Source organism: Artemia sp. Qi Xiang Cuo, chromosome 8 (assembly GCF_049724085.1).
Source record: "Artemia sp. Qi Xiang Cuo chromosome 8, ASM4972408v1, whole genome shotgun sequence".
Classification (NCBI taxonomy): Eukaryota; Metazoa; Arthropoda; class Branchiopoda; order Anostraca; family Artemiidae; genus Artemia; species Artemia sp. Qi Xiang Cuo.
The window spans coordinates 19,875,854-19,896,314 of NC_142801.1; the positions used below are offsets into that span (position 1 = coordinate 19,875,854).

Below are 20,461 nucleotides of genomic sequence, written 5' to 3' on the forward strand. Positions count from 1 at the left end.
ATGTGCGTCTTGAACAGTCTTGGAAAGTATAAACAACATCAAATTGAATGTTTGATGTATAATGATATTAATTGTTGAAAGATCCATCAGTTCAAGAATTTATATAACTGTAAATTGTATTTTTATTTTCAATGCTTTAAGAACTGGAAAAGAAAATATTTGTAATATAATTCGTTTTCAGTTAAGCGCCAATGGCGCAGTAGGCTTTTGGTTTTATTTGCAGTTAGGAAAGGAGGCAATATCCAAATACTTGTTTGTAGTGAAACTATATGTCTTTAACAACTTTAGAAAGAGCTAATAAGTTAAACTGAATATTTAATGTATAATGATCTTAATTGAAACAATGAATAAATAGTCAGACAATGCAAATGAGCTTTTTTTCAAACAGCAATGATGAAGACAAACGTTATATTAGCTTCAGGCGATGAAATATCCGACAATGAATCTATTTCCTCTGGAGGACATAGTATTAATGATTCTTCAGTTTCAGAGAGTGATGATAAAGGCCAACAGCTTCCAACTGGAATGAAATAGAGGAATAGTTGGACGTGATCGTCTCTTACTAGGCTGCTAGCCACCACTGTAATCCGGATTATCTAATTTCAGTTTTAGGAGTTATGGACTATTTCTCATTTTTTACTATGGGGTGTGATCGTCTCTTACTAGGCTGCTAGCGACCAAAGCAACCCAGACTACAAACAAAGAACCCAGAAAATAAATAATTTTCTTCCGGATTATTATCAAACACTTTGGGTTTAAGTCGCGTATCAAGTATCAAAAACCTAACAAATATTAAACTAATTTTTAAATTTTCAGGCATTTTTCGAGTTTAAATTACAAGATTAGAATTATTGCTCAGATACCATAATTAATTTTACGGTTTATAACTTTATGGATTCTGAACTAAAACTAAAATAAAACAAAAATTGATTTTTTAATTATTACGTAACGTCACTCTTTACGTTATATATGGTTATTAGTACACAAAAAGCTGCTTGAATAATTACAAACAGGAAAATCCTCAGTGTGGCATCGATCCTTTATGTATTTTGGTGGAAAAATTTATTCTCTTTTAGAAATAATTTATTTTAGTTACAACAGGTTTTTAACCCAATTAATTTCCTTTAAAATGAGCTATTGAACAACCCTCTACGATTTTCCAGTGCCAAGCTATCTCTGGATACAAAAAAAAAGAAAAGAGAAAAAAATATCCCGTTTGGGGAGAATAACGTGGTTAAAGTAAATTTTCTTGATTTTCAAGCCAATATATTTCCCTTGCTGTTCAAGCCAAGGGACAGAAAGTTTCCTATACAGGGGTTTCGGACAAGGCGGTTCTAATGGTGTACTTGTTGTTTTGATGTGACTCCTTTTTTAGGAACTATGGGTTTTTATATTTCTTAACATTGGACGTGATCGTCTCTTACTAGGTTGCTAGCGACCGCTGCAACCCGGATTCTAGCTAAAACAATGAAGATAATATGAATTAACCACAGGGTTCAGTTTCTTGGGGCTTGAGTTTGTTCTTTACTATGTTATAATAGTGCACTTCTTTTTTTGATCTGAATCTTCTTTCAGGAGTTATGGGTTACTTTAATTTTTACTATGGGGCGTGATCGTCTCTTACTAGGTTGCTAGCTACCGCTCCAAACCGGATAGACGTTGGTCCCTACTGTAAGATAACTAAAAAAAGGCAAATAAACCCGCATCCTTGATCTTTCTTCTGGCAAAAAATACCAAATTCCACATTTCTGCAGATAGGACCCTGATACTTCTAGAAAAAGGTTCCTTGATACGCTGAAACTGATGGTGTGATTTCCATTAAGGTTCTATAGCTTTTGAGGAGTGGTTTCCCCTTTTTTCGAAAATAGGGCAAATTTTCCCAGGCTTGTAACTTTTGATGGGTAAAAGTACACCTGATGAAACTTTTATATTTAAAATGAGCATAAAAAACCAATTCTTTTGATGTATCTATTGATATTGAAATTCCGTTTTTTAGAGTTTTGGTTACTATAGAGACAAGTTGCTCTTACTATACAGTTCATTACCATGAACTGTTTGACTTTACTAACCTATACTATAGTTAAGTGGTCTATAAAATATATTATAGACAAGAGGTCGTTCTTTATTATAACCCACCAAAATCTTCTAAAGGCAGAAGTGTCATCAGCCTTCGATGAGATGTAAGCAACATAGGTCTAGTTTACGTAATTATCTTCTTAAATTTTATAATTCTTTAAATCATAAAGAAATTGTTCATCATTCCCTCCCTTTGTTTAAAAAAAATTGAGATTAGTTACCTCATATTGAGTTGTAATAAAAGGGGATTCAATCTGATCTTTGGTAATTTATGTAGTTTTTTCCCCTGAATTTATAGAGTATTGGCTGCTGGTTTTTGTCAATGATGATTTGTTGTGGGATTTTAAGTCTTTGATCCAACATAGTAAGTTGCATTATGTCTTCTTTCTTTGATGGTTTTTTGTTATTTCTTTGTGAATTTTTTATGCCCAAGCCTCTGTTGAGATTTCTTGCTGTCAGGCAAGTATTTTTATTTACTTTACATTGCAGTTTGATTAACAAAAGCCTTACACCTTCACAACAATGAAAACCTAGTTTTTTTTTTAAAAGGAATTGTACTTTTTCCTTTTAATTGTTATTTATAAAGATAGAAAATTGACAGCTAAATAAAACTTTTAAACGCCTAATGGTAATTTTCCAAGGATCCCCCCTTATAACATACAGGGGTTATTATACAATAAAAAGGTGCCCATGGGCTTCAATTGGGAGGGGGATTCAACCTAATCTTTTGTAATATGTAGCTTTTCCCCCTGTATTGATAGTGGATTGGCTGCTGGTTTTGTCAATGACGTTTTGTTGTGGGATTTCGAGTCCCAACACAGTAAGTTGCATCATGTTTGAATATATCATTGTTTGTATATTTTTCATGCCCAAGCCTCTGTTGAGATTCCTTACTGTCAGGCAAGTAATTTTATTCACTCCACATTACAGTTTGATTAAGAAAGCCTTACACCTTCACAATAATGGAAACGTAGTTTTGTCTTATGGGGTTGCTTATTTTTTCCTTTTATTAAAAAGATAGAAAATGGACAGCTAAAAAAAAATTTTCAAATGTCCTATGCCAATTCTCAAAAGATCCCTCCTTATAACATACAGGGGCTATAGTAGAATTAAAAAAGTGTGCAGTGAAGTCAATCAGAGGGGAGGGTGGAGGAGAGTGTTTGTGCCTTCCTCCTATTTTTTTTTATTCCCCTGATTTTGAAAAAAAATTATGGTATTTTTATTGAAAATGCCTTTTTTGGTATTTTCATTGAAAAACAAAACAAATCCCCTACCCCTAGACTTTGAAAAACTACATTTTTCCCACCCCCCTAAATATCGCAAATTTACGCCATTATTGTTGTCAGTCTAGTGTTGTTATTTAGTTCCTAGTGCAGTTCGATTAATAAAAACATTAAACACTCACAACATTAAACATTTAATTCTGTTTTGAAAGGATGCTTATTCTATCCTTCTAATTGTATTTATTTAAAATGATAGAAAATTAACAGCAAATTCAAGCTTATAAAATGCCCAATGGAAATCTCCCAAAGGATCACTCCTTATCATATAACAGTGGTTATAATAGAATTAAAAGGGACTTCTTTACCAGCTCTTTCATATATACATTAGAGTTGTGATGGAAGAAAGTTTCTTACTAGCTTTAAAACAGCCCATATAAGAGCTAAACTTTGCTCTTACTGAAACGCCACACAGTATTTCCATAGATGTTTTGTACTCTTACTGAAAAATCACAGAGCATCTCCTTGGATATGGGATCTCCACGCATCTCCATAAAAGTTTCAAGATTGCACTTGCTATATATAATAGTGTAAAAAAAAGCAGAAAAGGAACAAAAAAAGGGAAAATTTTGATCACAGACTGTAAATTTTCCTTTTATATTTGTTTAGACAGTCCTGAAAAAAAAAGTAAAACAAAAGGTAATTATACATATTTAAGTAGAAAACTCATTTCTATTGGTATTATTGAAGTAATGGGGAGGTTTACCCAAATTAAAGTGCCTACTAAAAGGATATGGTTCAGATCAAAATGTTCTTTTGATACGAGTTACTACAAAACAAAACTGATATCTTAATTTCACTATATGCTTCTTGGGACATTTTTTTTTAACTTGATCTCTTTGGTATTTCATTTTGCAGCATTCTGTCACATCCAGGGGTTTGTTTAAGTTGTTCTTACCAGCACTGTATGCTTTCTAATTCTTTATATGGAAGTGCTTTTTTCATTTATCTACTGTTTTCTCTGTAAAGCAGTTTCTATACATTTGTTATTTATCTATTTATATTTTGCCTCCCTGTTTAAAGATTCCTAGATATATAATGACAATGTTTGGCTGTAGTTGTGAAACTGTTTACTGCCTTTGTCAAAAGTTTAACTAGGGTTTATGTTTTCTCCTTTGTGTTTGTGTAAAGTTTGCATACTTGCATCCTCAAATTGTACCAATCCTAGTTCTCCAAGCTCAAATACAGTTACATACGCAACTTCACTCTGCAAAAATAGCTGATGAAGAGCCATCTCTTCACTCCGAAACAATGACCCCATTGTGGCATCTTAAATTAGGTTGAATCACTTACTACACAAATTTTATAACTTCAATGATTGTTTATGTTAGACATGGTTATACCTAAAAGAAGGATCTGAATTAAACATGAACATGTAAATAACAAAAAGTGCACTTCAAAGGTCAAATCAAAATTTTTCCACCCTGAAGCAACGTAAGATGTCTGTTCCTCATTAACATATTTAATGATTTTTGACAGTAAATTAATCATAAGACCTGTCTGCTGAAGAGTCCCCTCTTCAGTTGACATTTCTTATGATTAATTTAATTTTCATAATGTTCATAATGGACCCTTTTATTTCTTTAAGAGAGAAATAAGAATCAAACTTCAGGATAGTTAAGAGACCTGCAACAAGAACTGTTGCGAAGGCCCATGATACTAGAATTTCCAAATTTATCTTAATTGAGTTGCTCAACAGAAAGAATACAAATAAATACAGCTAAATTAATTCTTCTCTTAATAGAACATTAAAGTCAATTTCTGAACACCAACATAACCAATTAACATGGTCTATTTGTAAGGTATCATGTACCACATAATTAATACTTTGGGTCAAATACACACAAAATAACAATTCGGAGTAAAAATTTTTCAGAGGAGGAGGAGGCGTTTTCTTAGTTTTCAGGCGCTGATTCTCAAAATCCAACTTAATGCTTGAAAAATAATTTGCTTTTGAAATAAATGATCAACTCTATTTCCCTTTGGTTAACAAAAAAATGAGACGTACAACACGTTAATACATATGGGTAGAGGTATGCATAAAAAAATTATACTATAAATAGCACTGACTTTTCTTCAGTCCTCTATGTTTTCGTATTATTTGCTAGTTTTTGCACTACTGCCGAATTCGGGGTGGCCCCAAATAAAATCAAGCATACCTACCAGTTATGTTTGTTTTATAAGGTATCGTTCTTTAATGTAAAAAGTACGAAAAAAATAAGCCCTTTTTCTATTATAATACCATGAAAAGATTTTCTTCAATCTCAGAGAGAGAATGCAGAAAAAAATCTTGTATGAAAATCCCCCCTCCCCCAAATTGAAGCTACTGGTATTCATTGATGCAAAAAGTTTTTTTTTTCAAAGCGCATATTTCACCTTTTGGTTAATATAGGTTGTGGTTAGCCTCAGAAGTTGACCAATATACTTCTATGTACTTTTCATCATGATTTTTTGTACTAAAATTAGGAAACCTGCTGATGTGACTGCGTGAGGAATGTCCAAACACATCATCAAATCTATAATTACTTACGTATTATCATTTGCTGTAGCGTAGTGGCTAGTGAGCTCTCCTCCTGACAAGGAAGATAGAAGTTCGAGTCCCTCTGCAGTGATTGTTTAATCCTGATGATTATAATCTTCTTCTAGCTCTTCAAAATCATTCTTGCCAGAGGTGTATATTACTAGATATTTTGTTTAACTGTCAATAAAATTTGTATGAGGAACGCTAGTGAGCTCTTCTCCTGACAAGGAAGATAGAAGTTCGAGTCCCTCTACAGTAACTATTTAATCCTGATTATAATCTTCTTCTAGCTCTTCAAAATCATTATTGGTAGAGGTGTATATTACTAGATATTCTGTTTAACTGTCTATAAATTGTATGACTTTCCTTTTTGTAAGTTTTTTCTCCTGATATTTTTAGCATATCATTTTTGAGGTTCAGGTAAGAAAGAAAGTACTTTTGTAAGCTAAAATTATCATTTCTTATGTTGACAATAGAGTAAATTATTCAAGTGTCAAGTATTCAATGTAATTTAGCTATCAATAAAACCATGATACCAATGATACTTACAAAATTCCCATTTACAGTATCGATCCCTTATGCAATATTACTAAAATATTCTAAATATTTTTGCAGTTTACCAAGTTTTTCAGTTTTTGCTCATACCTTTTGCTTTATCATAATATAAATATTGTAACCTTAACTATAGTTATGTTAGTTCATCATTATAATGACGTCACATGACTCTTTTTCTTTTTCCTGTTGAATCAGTTACTTTGAGATAGACTTCAGTCCTTACTGTACGGAAAAATTACAAACAGAAAAAATAACCTATGGCTTTTTCTTATTTGGAATAGTAAGAAACAAACTTCGAAGAGTCAGGCATCAAACTAAGTGTAATATGTCCCATGGTTTGTTCTTTATTAGGTTTATGATACCGAGGAAAATTACATAATCCCCATTTATGTTCCAGTTAACATTGGCTAGAGGTCGTTTTTCGTAAAAGATTGATTCTATTTAAAAAAAAATTAATTACAAATGACCCTAGATCTATAGATTTACTTTAAAATCAGCCATTGGACAACTCTCTACGATGTTCCAGTGGCAAGCTATCTGTGGAAAAGAAAAAAAAAGAAAAAAAGATGCCGTTTGGGCAGAATGCTTTTGTAGCTGTCACTTTTATTGATTTTCTTGCCAATATATTTCCCTTGCTGTTATGGTCAAATGACAGAAAGTTTCCTATATAAGGGTTTTGCACAAGGAATTTCTAAGGGTATACTTTTTGTTTTGATTTGACTTTTTTTAGGAGTTATGGGTTTTTATATTTCTTAACATTGGACGTGACCGTCTTTTACTAGGTTGCTAACTACCGCTACAATCCGGATTCGAACATTGCAGTTCTAATAGTGTACTTCTTGTTTTGATCTGACATTATTTTTAGTAGTTATTGGCTATTGTATTCTTTAGTATTGGACGTGATCATAATTTGCAGGAAATACTCTAGTTTCAATTCACAAATCAATTTTTTTAAACCCCTAAAAAAATTGCTGCATTTTACTTACCTATATCTACATGCTTTAATTATGTTAAAAATAACACTGGCTAGTACAGTGTTATACAAAAGGCAGTTTTTCGTAAAAAATTGATTCTTGTGATTATGTATTTCTTAAAATATTATCTTGTCGAAATACAAGCGTGTATAAATATTGCATTCACTTATAATGTCATATCTGGTTATAACCTATACGATTATAACGTCATTCATCAAGCTTGTACACGAAATGCAGTTTTGTTTTGTCAAAAGTCACTTCTTTACCACACTTTGATTTTTTTTTCTTTATTTTAGATTCTTCTAATTGGTTTTAGCATCTTGCGCAGATATTTTAGAATATATGGGCGTATTAGGTTCGACATCGATGGAGTTCCACAGCGGTAAGTTAATACTATTATTAATCCATCGCTCATAGTATTTTATCTTGTTATTAGATTACATTTATGTCAGAGTAGTAGTAGTAGATCTTTATTCTTAGGAAGGAGTGTGTTGACATTTGTACTTTCCTTAATTTTGTTGACAGTGATTTGTATAAATCAAAAAGAAAATTGCGCAAGCGTAAACTGGACGAAACAATGGCTCTTTCATAGGCTGCGCAATAGCGCCGCCTAAGTAAAGAGCGATGTTGGCACAAAGTATTATTTTTTTTCTCCATACCCGGGCACTTCATATCGAAGGAGTTGTCGTAGAAACTTCGAAAATGGCTCATTCGATTGGAAATTGGAGTGGCTAGTGCCCTTTTTAATAGTCTAACGTTATTGGAGGGCAACTTGCCGCCCCCTCCACGCCCATCATTCCCCCAAACACAACCAATCAAAAGTTTGAGATAGCCATTTTGTTCAGCGCAGTGATTTCCAGATAGAAAATATGTTTTTTAGGAGGATACTCCCCCACAACCCTCGAGGCAAGGATTTTAAGCTATGCCCTGAGGGCATATAAGAACGATGTTGGCACAATGTATTATTTAATATTTTTTTCTTTAGAGCAGGGCACTTCGTATCGAAGAAGTTGTCGTAGAAACTTCGAAAATGTCTCATTCAATTTGAAATTTGAGTGGCTTGTGCCCTTTTTGATAGTCAAAAGGGATTGTAAGGCAACTAACACCCCTTCCACGCCCACCATTTCCCGAAACACATCCAATCAAAATTTTGAGATAGTCATTTTGTTCATAGTGGATTTCTAGATAGAAATTTTGTTTTTGAGGAGGACTTTCGAATTTTTGTTGACGAAACTAGACAGTGAATTTCATTTTTAATCCGACTGACTTGATCAACTTCAAAACTTAACTGATACTTATTTTCAAACGGTTCAAACATATTTTCAAACATTTTTTTATTGTGGAAATTTTGCTTCAAAATGTCCTTCGTCGTGTCAAAAAATATAAACCTTATCGTGAAAAACCGCTTAAAGTCAATATCATTGATCAACCTTCTTAAAATGGTGAAACGCCGAAAAAGGAAGAGTTATTAACAAGTGTTTTAGACCTGTTGCTTCAATCCTATCGTGAACAAAGTAAAAGACTCTTGACGTATCTCACTGAAAATGTACAAATTGATGAGAAAAAGAATGATGTAATAATCCATGGCAAGCCTTACAATTTAATTGATTTATTATCGGATGTAATTGCAAATCGTAAAAGAGTTGGATCCTTTGACGAGCATTTATATAAATTTTTTAAGTCGTCAAATTTTTCTAAAAGTCTTATCGGTAAATTCTAAAGAAACTAATAGAACATTGTCCATTAAAGGTAGAAGATGATTTTAAATCTTTCTTGGAAAGCACACCTACTGGCGATTTGACACCGGTAACTAGACAAAAGCCAAGACGTATTGATTCACCCGGTAGTATACAAAAGGGTAGCGGACGGTTACGATCAAAATGGATCAAATTTTGAAGTGTTATGAAAATATTGGAGAACCAGGAAGTTTAAGTTCTCCGTCTACACTTGCACGGGTTACCGGAATTAAAAAGAAGCTAGCAAAAGAGTATTTGCAAAAGGAATCCAGTTATACTCTTCATCGAAATTATAGGACTAGAGATTGTGACTATTGAAAAACTAAAGCCCTTTTCCCTCTGCATATATTACAAACAAATCTTTTGACTCGAAACATGACTCAAAGACGTCTTATCACACCCTACAATTTTATTTTGATTGCAACAAGAGTTTTTAGTCGGAATGCGTTTGCACCTCTAATTCTGTCAGATAGAGGTATTGAAGCTGCTAAGGTCCTAGAATCCATCTTTGAGCAAGATCCTTATAAGAAAATTCAAACAGACCGTGGAAGTGAATTTGTTAATCCCCTTGTAAACAAAATTTTATGAAAATATAATACAATACTCTATCATAGTCATAGTCCTATAAAGGCTGCATTGGCATAACGTTTAATACAAACTATTCGACTTTTAATTTGAAGATATTGTGCATTGAAAAATACAGCTGCATTTATTCATGATTTAGATAAAATCATGCAAGTATACAACCAACGTCTTCATCAATCCTTGTTCAATACTAGCCCTCGGAAAGTTCATTATAGTGATAGTACACATTTCCTTAAACAATATTCTTATGATTAGGCAGGAAAGAAAAAATTTAATGTTGGTGATACTGTTCGAATTAATCGTACAAGAAATATTTTTGAAAAGGGATATTATTTGTGGCCTACCGAAATTTTTAAAGTGTCAAAAATCCTAGATACTAAACCTATAACATATCGGCTTCGTGATATGAAAGATGAAGAGATTCTTGGTAGATTTTATGATTATGAGTTACAAAAAGTTAAAAACACTGGAATGTATTAAATTGAAAAGGTATTACAAGACTCGTACACATAAGGGTAAGAAACAGTTGCTTCTTCGCTGGCTAGGACACAACTCTGATTTTTGATTCGTGGGTAGCCGCTGAAGACATTCATAATGTCTGAAGGTTTTTACGTGCAATTCATGTACAATGTTTCCGATCCTCTTTGTGAAGAAAAAACGAGCAATTTTTGGACAAAACTTTCCCCTGCCATTAAATTTGAGGGAAGGTATGAAGTGGCTCTTGTAGATTGTATTCTTAAAAATACATATGATATCCTTAGAAAGGATCGTACTTATGACATTAAAATGCGACCTTTTGAATTCGGTGATGAAGGTGCAATGGCAACCTTTGACTCTAATGATTACCTTATTGCTACCATACCCTACAGGGAATACAATAATATGCATGAGCTGTGTCGTGCTGTCAACAAAAAAATTTCCGCTCGTAAAAATGGTGCCTTTCCATTCAATTATTCGAAGGACAAAGGAGAATTTATATTACCAATCCCTTTGAGAATGAAAGAATTTCCTCAATGAGAAATTAAGTGAGGTTCTCGGTTTTAACAAACGTATTCTTAAGACAGAAAATTTCAGGGGCAATGACCATGTTATCTATGCAGACTATGCACCCGCCTTCTCTTCTGACAGGTGTATATTTGTATGCATCGTTTATCGAGAGATCAAGAGTTGGTAATACCAAAGTCCCCCTCCTTCGTGTTCTTGAACAAAGAACCTCTAGTGATCATATTCATCACAGCAATATAAAGCACCTTCAATACGTTTCAGTCAACACTTTGTATTTGGAGCTCTGTCAGTTAACATTAAGAAGCGAATTGGGTGATCCTCTCGCAATAACAAAAGGTTTGGCTATGATTACATGTCATTTTCGACCCATTCAGTGAAATGGCTAATAGAGATCAGTTTGTATGTCTTGATATTGATTGCTGTATTGCTACTCTTGGACCACGACAGTTGGGAAATGGAATGGACTATTATAGGGGTCATTCGTCAATATCCGGGTATGTTCTCGGCAGTTGGTTTGCTAAGCTGTTTCGTTCTGCACTACCCTTGGCTAAAAATTATATTGCACCGGTTGCAGTGGATTTTGCGTCCTCTACATTACATGATAAGGGTTCTGGGAAGGATATTCAAGAAAGTGTTTCGCAAAATCTCAGGTCGAGTGTACGATCCCTCGGCGAGAGATTGAAACAACGGGGAAAAGGTTTAAAAAGGAGGAGAAAGACCCCATCATTCATCACTCTCAAGTCAACCGGGAAGCGTAAAGCATCAAAGAATGTAAAAAGATCCAAAAAGGATTTCTTTTCCTAAGATGACATATCGACCACATAAAGATTCTCACCCTTCAGTCACCTCATCTCTTAAATCTTTTCAACGTGGGAAATGTAGATGTCAGTGTAAAACATGGATACTATGAACAATTTTACCTGCAGCAACCGCTCTATCAAAATGTCCATTTTCAAATTTATTTTAATGAAGACTACTTTGTCGAATTGAATTCGACGTTTATAGATTTAAATGTCATTGTTAAAACATCGAACAATGAAAAACCAAGTGCCGCCGAGGGGTTATCCTACGAAAATTGTGTACTACATAATTTATTTCGACAAATAAACGTCGATGTAAACGGAAATTTGGTGAGTAGGAGCAATAATCTTTCAAATTATGCAAGTTATATACAATCCATGTTGATGACACCAGTGTCCTATAAGCAGTTGAGAGGTATGACAATTGGATATGAATATAAAACAAATACTGATATTACCGATATTCCCAGAGTGGCGACAACTAAGCTTTTATACCTAGTCGGAAAAATGAATCTTGAACTATTTAATACACCTCAATGGCTGCGTACCATTTTACAGAAAGATGTACAACTGCAAGTCGCGCCGTCCAATTATATTATACGAAAAGTACTGGACGCTGCACCCGATGTAACACTCTCTCTCATGTCCGCAATTCTTCATCTACGAGAACAACAAGTTATGAGTTCTGTGGCTTTGGCAATTGAACAACTAGGATCCTCTGGAAATAACATCAAATTGCTCGTGCCTCATACAATCACGAATCAGCGTCATATTGCTACAGGTACGCGAACCTATACCGATTCATCATTTATCAATGGGGAATTGGCATTGGCCTTTGTAAAAAGGGCTAGCGCTGTTGGATCATGGACAGATTCCCCGCATAAATTTGAATTATTTGAACTTTCATCGCTTGTATGTAAAGTAAATGGAATCCCAATCTACAATTTATCCTTTGATAAATCCTATAGGACCCTCTACGAATTGGCAATGCAATCCCGAGATCGAGATTCGCAATTATTCGAAAATGGTATTAGCGAAGAAATGTTTGCGAAAACGTATGGCAGTATTGTGCTAGACTTGTCTCGTACTCAAGATATGAGTATTGGCTGGACGGGAAATGCTTGGATAGAGTTTACCTATGTCAAACCGTTGGAGGAAAGCCTTGCATTAATCCTGCTAAATCAGTTTTAAACTTATTGGGAAATTACTCCTGACGGCAGTGTTTTATTTGACTTGGCACCATGAACACGGAACAAATAATCGAAGTATTTAACTTGAACCCCTACATGTCCAAATATAATTCTTATTGCATATCTTCAGATTTCCTGGAACATATTCAACATGTTGACAATACCCTTATTATTGTTAATAGCAGCCCGTCGATTGTAAAGACGGGGCATTGGTTATGCATCTTTCAAACAAGAAGCAATATAGAATTTTTCGATCCGCTTAGCTTGCCGTATACATTCTACACACCTCATATTAAAAATTTTCTTGAGCAGAGTGGGAAATCTATTATTCAAAATCGGAAGCGGGTACAAACTCTAGCCGTAAAAAGATTCGGTTTTCACACACTATTGTGTTTCAACTTTTGAAGTTATGGACATATTTACATAGAATTTTTCGGAATTTATGGTGGTAATGCTCGATGAAACGACTTTCTTTACTAAATTACTCTTTCCTATCTCTATAATGAAAATTTCAGTGCCCTAAAAGTAAAATGACTTAAGAATGTATTTAAATTTGATTATTAACAAAATTCGTAAACAAAACACTGTGTCCCTTAGATTTATTCTTCTGCAGATACTTAATCATCCAAAATGATAAGTGCTGGTGGTTCGTCAGGATTCAGCTTGTATTCGTATTGACGTGCAAAGTCAGGATCACATTTTCTACAATATAGGGTAACTTAATTTTCATGAAATTTCTTTGTAAAGTCAATAATACTACTTGGATTCATATGACAAAATTCACGTGTTTCAATTTGCTTATTTGGAGCAATGTCACATACAAAATTCTCATATGAAGTATCACTTTTTGTAGCAGCCAAATGAAAGTCTGTTGGTTTATAATCAAAGTAGCCAGTATCTTCACAACGATGTCGTAAAAACCCGACTCTTTTATTATTCCAGCCATTGAAGCGTAGACCGGATTCTTCCTCCCAAAACAATTACGACGGTACCAGTCTCTTAACAATAAACTGAACTCACGTTTAAGGTTTTTCGCAATCATGCCAGTATGAGTATTTTCCCATTGATCACATTTATCATAGTGACAATCAGAGCATAAGAATCCTCTATTATGAAAGTCACAAATCTCTTCAAGACAAGAATTACAGTCTTTAATTCACACTGCATATCCTCTATGCAATTTACACGGATTGCACAATTTACACTTTTCATTATAGTCATCAGTAAAAGTACAATTCTCACAGGATGACCAGCTGCCCAAAGTATACAAGCATAATGGGCATATGCAAAACATTTTTTTGATGTTGACTGGTCCACTTCCAAAAACAAAAGTGACTCGGTGTCAATGAATGTTCTTTGCTATCAGTTTTAACTCTTCGAATCATTAAAGGAATGGGAGGAGTAATTGAAACTGTGTGTGATCGTCAAACAGATGTGCAATATCATTTTGTTTTGTCTCAATATATCTATAAATTAAGTAAAAGCCTGGGGACCACGACACATAATTCTCAGGCAGTAGTCCAGCGAGGGTGACTCATTTCTCATTATATTATCAATCATCCTCTTAGTGAAGATTTCCTTCTGCACTGATAATCTTTGAAAATTATCATCTAAAATTGACCATTTCTCCATAGTAACAAGATTACCTAAAATGTTCTGTCTTTCCACTTTATTCACTTTAATCCTGACAGTCCTCTCTCACCCTAAAATGAAACTGACTCTCATAAAATAGTTTCAATCACCTGAGAATGTGTCTAGACATGATTTTGCCTAGTAACAAGGAAAAGGGTGTACCACCTAACCTTGCCATGGACAAGAACGTTGCCTAGAAACGGGGATGCTGTGACGTCAGAAGGTTCCGGTAGAAATCCAATGTCATTTTCTCTATGGTTGCCGTGACGTCAGAGGGCTCTGGTAGAAATTTGGGATAGGCCCCGGTAGAAACCTCTGAGGCCCCACTACTTAGAAGCTTAAAAAGGGTTTATTCCATTGGAAATCGAAAGGCCTAGTGCCCTTTTAATAGTCGAAAGTGATTGGAAGGCTTGAAATTTTTGTATTAAAGGTCGATGTGGGTATAATGTGTTTTTTTTTTTGCTTTTGTTGTTGTTTAGACCATGGCACTTCGTATCGAAGGAGTTGTCGTAGGAAAGTGTATCAAAGCTATCAAAGAAAGTAGGCAGATTTTTTTGCGAATGATATCAAGTTTTACATTTCAGGCATTTGCGCCCATATGGGGAGGGGGCAGGGGGGGGGGGGCTCGTGCCCCCCCCCCAGGCTTAATGATGCTGCCTTATTTTTATATTTTTGTTCTGAGATTTCTATTATATAGCATTAAAAGTAGCAATTAGACGAAGTTTGCCCCTCCTGGAATTCAGCTTATGGGCGTCCATGATTTCAGGTCAACTAGAGGAGATATGAAACGAAATTAAACACTACTATTTGTGTCCAGATTTTTAAAAGGGTATAAGTTGTTAAAAACTGCTAAAAAAAATTCTCCAGCATACACATAGCAGACCAAACTATAAAGTCTTAAAAAAAAACAAACAGATTTAAAGTATTATTTTCTTCTTCCCTGAAAAGCCTATGTCAAAATAAAAAGAACAGAAATTAATTTAAAAAAAAACCTTTTCAACAAAATAAGTTTTTCAAAGAAAAGTAAAGAACTCCATTAAACAAAAAATGTGCAAAAATCAAATCAAATAATCTACGAAGCGTGAAACTACCGAAATCAGCATCGATAAATAAACGAAACCCAAAACGAAGAAATTACAATAAATAACCGAGTCAAACTTAAAACGAGCAGAAATTAGCATAAGTTGTGCTCAAAACCCGTATGCCTTCCCAAGGCCAGAACATAATTTGCACTTTTCTGAAAAATATAAATGTTTTTACTTTTATAACTTCAATAAATCAAATAATATTAACATTCTGATTGCTAAATATCAGTATATTTAGGCTATTTTAAACTGACAATGCACATTGATTTGTATTTTTTTCAATAAAGTAAAAATTATGTTCTGGCCTTGGGAAGGCATAGGGGTTTTCAGCGTAACTTATGTTAGTTTCTGCTCGTTTTGAATGTGACTCGGTTACTTATTGTAATTTCTGTTCGTTTTGGGTTTCATTTATTTATCGATGCTGATTTGCGGTAGTTTCACGCTTCGTAGATTATTTGATTTTATTTTTGCTCTTTTTTGTTTAATGGAGATCTACTTTTCTTTGAAAAACTTATCTTGTGGAAAAACTTTTTTTTAATTAATCATTGAAAGAGCCAACGGGACAGCATTCTGCTATTTCAAAGGTGTCATCTATCGTTTGAAACCTCAGAAACATCCAGAAAATGTTTATGTATTTTAACGTGGAAAAAGCCTTGTTCTTAACCGGTTTCGGTTCCTTTCTGGTATACGTTGGTGATCCGGGGACTATTGATTCGTCGATTTTGTAAACAATGGACGTCTTTTGCATGCAATACATTTTTCAAATTATGGTTCTTTATGGGTCAGATTTCATTATCAAAAGAGGATTCCTCTCCTGGGCGTCCTAAGGATAACTTTTCCGCTTAAATTGTGGATTGGACACTGAGACAATTTGCTCCATATCTTGCCAATCATATTAATCCATGCAAATAATGGAACCTCCTGGTAGCAGGTCACCCCATGGGAAGGAGCTTAGTTGCCAAGCTCTCATCCTTATTTTCAAACCGGTGGGGCTATAAGTTAGGTAAATGAAAGATATATGGAAACAAGCAATACATAGCAACAACTTACGTAATAATAGAATTTCATACATTTGGCTGGTAAGAAAATCCTCAAAAAAGAAAAAAGATGGTTAAATCCTTCAAAAACTTGGGAAAAAGTATCGTGTTTGAGCATCTGGTCCATAGATGCATGCAGTAAAAACTTTTGGGTTGGGGCATCAAAAGGTTTAATCATGGGGAAATGGAAATGTCGAAAACTCTGTTTTAGGCCCTTATTCAGTAAACTGAGTTTTAAAGCCTAATCTTACCAGTTCCATTTTTAACACCTTTCGAGGTTTTTGTGCCAAAGTACTTGGTGGATTTGACTAGGAACACACTTGACTTATGAAATAATTGCATAGTTTCAAGCAATTCCGAGCTTTTCGATTAAAATGTAATCGAATCGTAATTGGTTTTCTTAAATTTAAATATCGTAAGAGAATTGCAGTGTTCTACTGCTTACAATTAATTTCCCGCCGACGCCAGATGATTCAATTAAACTCAAGATATTGCTGATTTACGTTGTTCAACACAGGCGTTCCTACAACCTCAATTGACCTTGAGAGTATGTACATGCTCTATTGCCTAAAAGGCTCTCAACAGTATCGCAGAATTCAGATTATTAGGATACAAAGGTAGATCAATCTAATATTTGACTGGACCAGCAAAAAGAGGTCGAAAAAAACAGACAAAAATGAGTACTTCAGTAACTGTGACACTTGATGCAACAAAGAGTAAAACGAGGAGTTAATACAATGGGTGCCAACATTTCGCTCTTCCATAAAATTTCTTGACCTTTTAAATGGAAATAACTTGACAATTGGTTGCATTTATTGTCTGCCGAGAGTGTGGTTCTATTTTGGATGTATTTCAAATTTTCTACAGCATCTTCAAAGCTTCAAAACCTGGAGATCGCCCCATCCCGATTTTGATTTTGCCGACAACTTGTCCATCCTTGCGGACTCCATGTAGCAGTTGCTGGAAGCCCTTTGATTCATACAAGTAGAGAACACCAATGTAGCCCTGAAGATAAACTGGGATAAAATGAAAATTATGGCCTTAGACCTGTTTTCTGCTGTCAATTCTCCAGTTACCCTAGACAGAAAAACTAGCGTTGAAGTTATCCAAAGGCTCACCTACCTGGGTTACACAATTTTTTCAGATGGGTCGCTTCTCCCCGTGCTGTAAGCAAGGATATCCGAGGCTTCTTCTGCCTTGGGCAGGCTGAAGCATCACCTTTGCTGAAAATTGAACATCAGTCGTTTAACTAAACTGCCGATTTTCAATGCCCTCGTTGGTCCTGTAATGCTTTACGGAGCTGAGACATGGCATGCTTCAATTGCAACACTAAACACCATCGAAGTATTCCAGACGAAGAGCTTGGGAAGGATCGTGGGTCTAAGGTGGTTTGATTTCGTGAGCACTGAGAAGCTAATGCAGCTCACCAAGTAGTCTCGGTTTTCTGCCTAAACAGCCGAGTGCACCTTACGATCGTTCGCAAATCTACTTCGAATGCCCCTACACTTGCCCACAAAGACGATCTTTAACCCTATGAAAGGCGGATGGAAGTGACCTTGCAGCTGACTAAAGAAATAATGATCCGACAGCCTCTCCGAGTCCCTGGCCACGGAAAATGTCAAACCAAGCTAAGTACAAATGCTCGCATTGGACTGAAGCGGATGGAGGAGGCAGACGTCACTATTCGCCGAGCAGCACCCGGCTGGAGACCTAAGTTAAGTCAAGTCATTTTCAAAACGTAAGTGGCCTTTCACGCTATCAAACCAAAAAAAAAGTTTCTCTTAAAGACAGGGAAGAACAGTGTTCAAACGGGCAAAAACTGACCAAAATGTCAGGGACTACTAACCACGTATATATTATTTTCTTTGCGCTAAAGTTATATGCCTTTTTAAGCTAATATTTATGTGTATAGGATTTACTCCTAAACTAATGAACGTATCATTATAGATTGTGGAATATGCATATGAAACACAGTAGGGCATACACATTACTTGTCCATGTGTCCCTGCTTCCCAAAACGCCTACCTCCTGTCTAAAAATTAAAATTAGCAATATATAAACATTTAGTTGAAAAAATAATTGCTGTAGAGCAAAATTTAGGCTATGGTATGTAATACATTTTAACCAGGGGGATTGGGCGCGTGCATGAGGTTCGGTAATTTATATTGGGGGGACATACATATTTAACGAGGCTATCATTGGTTCGTGTATAATAGGCAAGGTCAAAACGTTGTGTTACTTTTCAGGAGACATGCCTGCTTAGCTCACATGTCGCAAAAAAAAGTTATTTACAGTTTCCTGCCGTCGGACAGACATATTTTAAAGGAATTATTAAGTATAAGAGGGGATTTCCCCCTATTTAATACCTCGCTCTTTACGCTAAAGTTCGAATTTTGTTCCAATTCTTTAAGAATGATCCCTGAATCCAAAGGCAGTTTAAATAGAATAGATAGCTCTTTTGAAAGTACTTAAAAAAAACTTTAGCGTTAAGAGCGAGGTATTGACAAGGGGTTAAACCTCCTCATATACGTAATAATTTCTGTTCGTTTTAAGTTTTAATGTTGCTGCTTACTTTCTGTTGAAAAAAACTAGTTTTTTTATTTAATTTCTGTTCGTTTTTAAATAATGCTGGGAAATCCGACGCCCCCTTCATAGAAACGTCCCTTCCCCCATGAAAACATCATCCATGGAATGATCCTCCTACGTAATCTCATCCCCCCGAACTCCCCTCTCCACCAGAAACAATCCCTCCTGAAAACGTCTGTATGCTTCCCAAAAACCAATACTAAATGTAAACAATGGGTAAAGTTCATAAATTACAGTCCTTCCCCGGGGACTGTGGGGGATTAAGTCATCCTCACAGACACAGTTATTAGATTTTTGACTATGCTGAACAAAATGGCTATCTCAAAATTTTGATCGGGTGACTTTGGGGAAAAAATGAGGGGGCCTAGTTGCCCTCCAATTTTTTGGTCACTTAAAAAGGGCACTGGAACTTTTAATGTCCGTTCGAATGAGCCCTCCTGTGATATTTTAGGACCAGTGGATCGATACGATCACCCCTGGGAAAAACAAATAAACACACATCTGTGAACTTTCTTCTGGCAAAAAATACAAAATTCTACATTTTTGCAGATAGGAGCTTGAAACCTCTACATTAGGGTTTTCTAATACGCTGAATTGGATGGCGTGATTTTTATTAAGATTCTATCACTTTTAGGGGGGTGTTTCCCCTTTTTTTTAAAATAACGCAAAGTTTTTCAGGCTCGTAACTTCTGATGGCTAAGACTAAACTTGATGAAACTTATATATTTGAAATCAGCATAAAAATTCGATTCTTTCGATGCATCTACTGGTATCAAAATTTCGTTATTAGAGTTTCGGTTACTATTGAGCCGGGTCGCTCCTTACTTACATTTCGTTACCATGAACCGTTTGAAAATACGTATCAGTTAAGTTTTGAACTTGATCAACTCAGTCGGATTAAAAATGTAATTAACTGTTTAGTTTGGTCTACAAAAATTCGACAGTCTTATGACAGCCTTAGGAAATAAGGGATAAGTATTCACCTAAGTATCCTGTCCTTGTCGGCTAGCGATGGGAGGATCTTCGGTGGTTCTTTCACGAATGCTACATTTTCTGCTTCAAGAAATTTTTATGTTTTTCCCATGAGTTTTTTTCGTTTCATGATTTTGTCACAGCTCACTCGATTTCCTGGATACTGGTGCATTATATGGTCACTTCTAAAAAGTCAAGTTTGGTTAATGCTAATGAAATAAAATAAATAGGATGAATATATAATAGTTTATAAACTAATTTGGGTTATATATTTGCACATAAGAGGGGGGGGGGTAAATCATAGCATATATTAAATACGTAACCTAACCTAGGTACCGTGCCCCCCCCCTAAACCCAAAAAACAACAGTTTAAATATCGTAAACGCAATGAAAACCACGCTTTGCATTGTATTTCTCTATAGAGGTC

At 35.0% G+C, this 20,461-nt stretch overlaps 1 protein-coding gene and 1 long non-coding RNA gene across 3 annotated transcripts in view; one reads left to right on the forward strand and one right to left on the reverse strand.

Annotated features, from left to right (window-relative positions):
• The window catches only part of LOC148949220 (mechanosensitive cation channel Tmem63-like), a 55,501-nt gene extending 47,594 nt beyond the window's left edge, over positions 1-7,907 (forward strand). The window contains exon 3 of the mRNA XM_089093275.1: positions 7,703-7,907. Within this exon, the coding sequence (XP_088949401.1) occupies positions 7,703-7,792 (90 nt within the window). The 3' untranslated portion in view covers positions 7,793-7,907. The remainder of the gene's footprint in view (positions 1-7,702) is intronic.
• LOC148949222 (uncharacterized) lies at positions 309-20,215 on the reverse strand. 2 transcript variants are annotated; one of them, XR_016142114.1, is made up of 3 exons: positions 20,046-20,215; positions 4,497-4,699; positions 309-520 (listed from the first exon to the last, which is right to left on the reverse strand). It is a non-coding gene; the product is annotated as an uncharacterized LOC148949222 (long non-coding RNA). The 2 variants fall into 2 exon arrangements; XR_016142116.1 differs by lacking the exon at positions 20,046-20,215 and having other exon boundaries at positions 4,497-4,763.
• Positions 20,216-20,461: the final 246 nt, after the last annotated feature.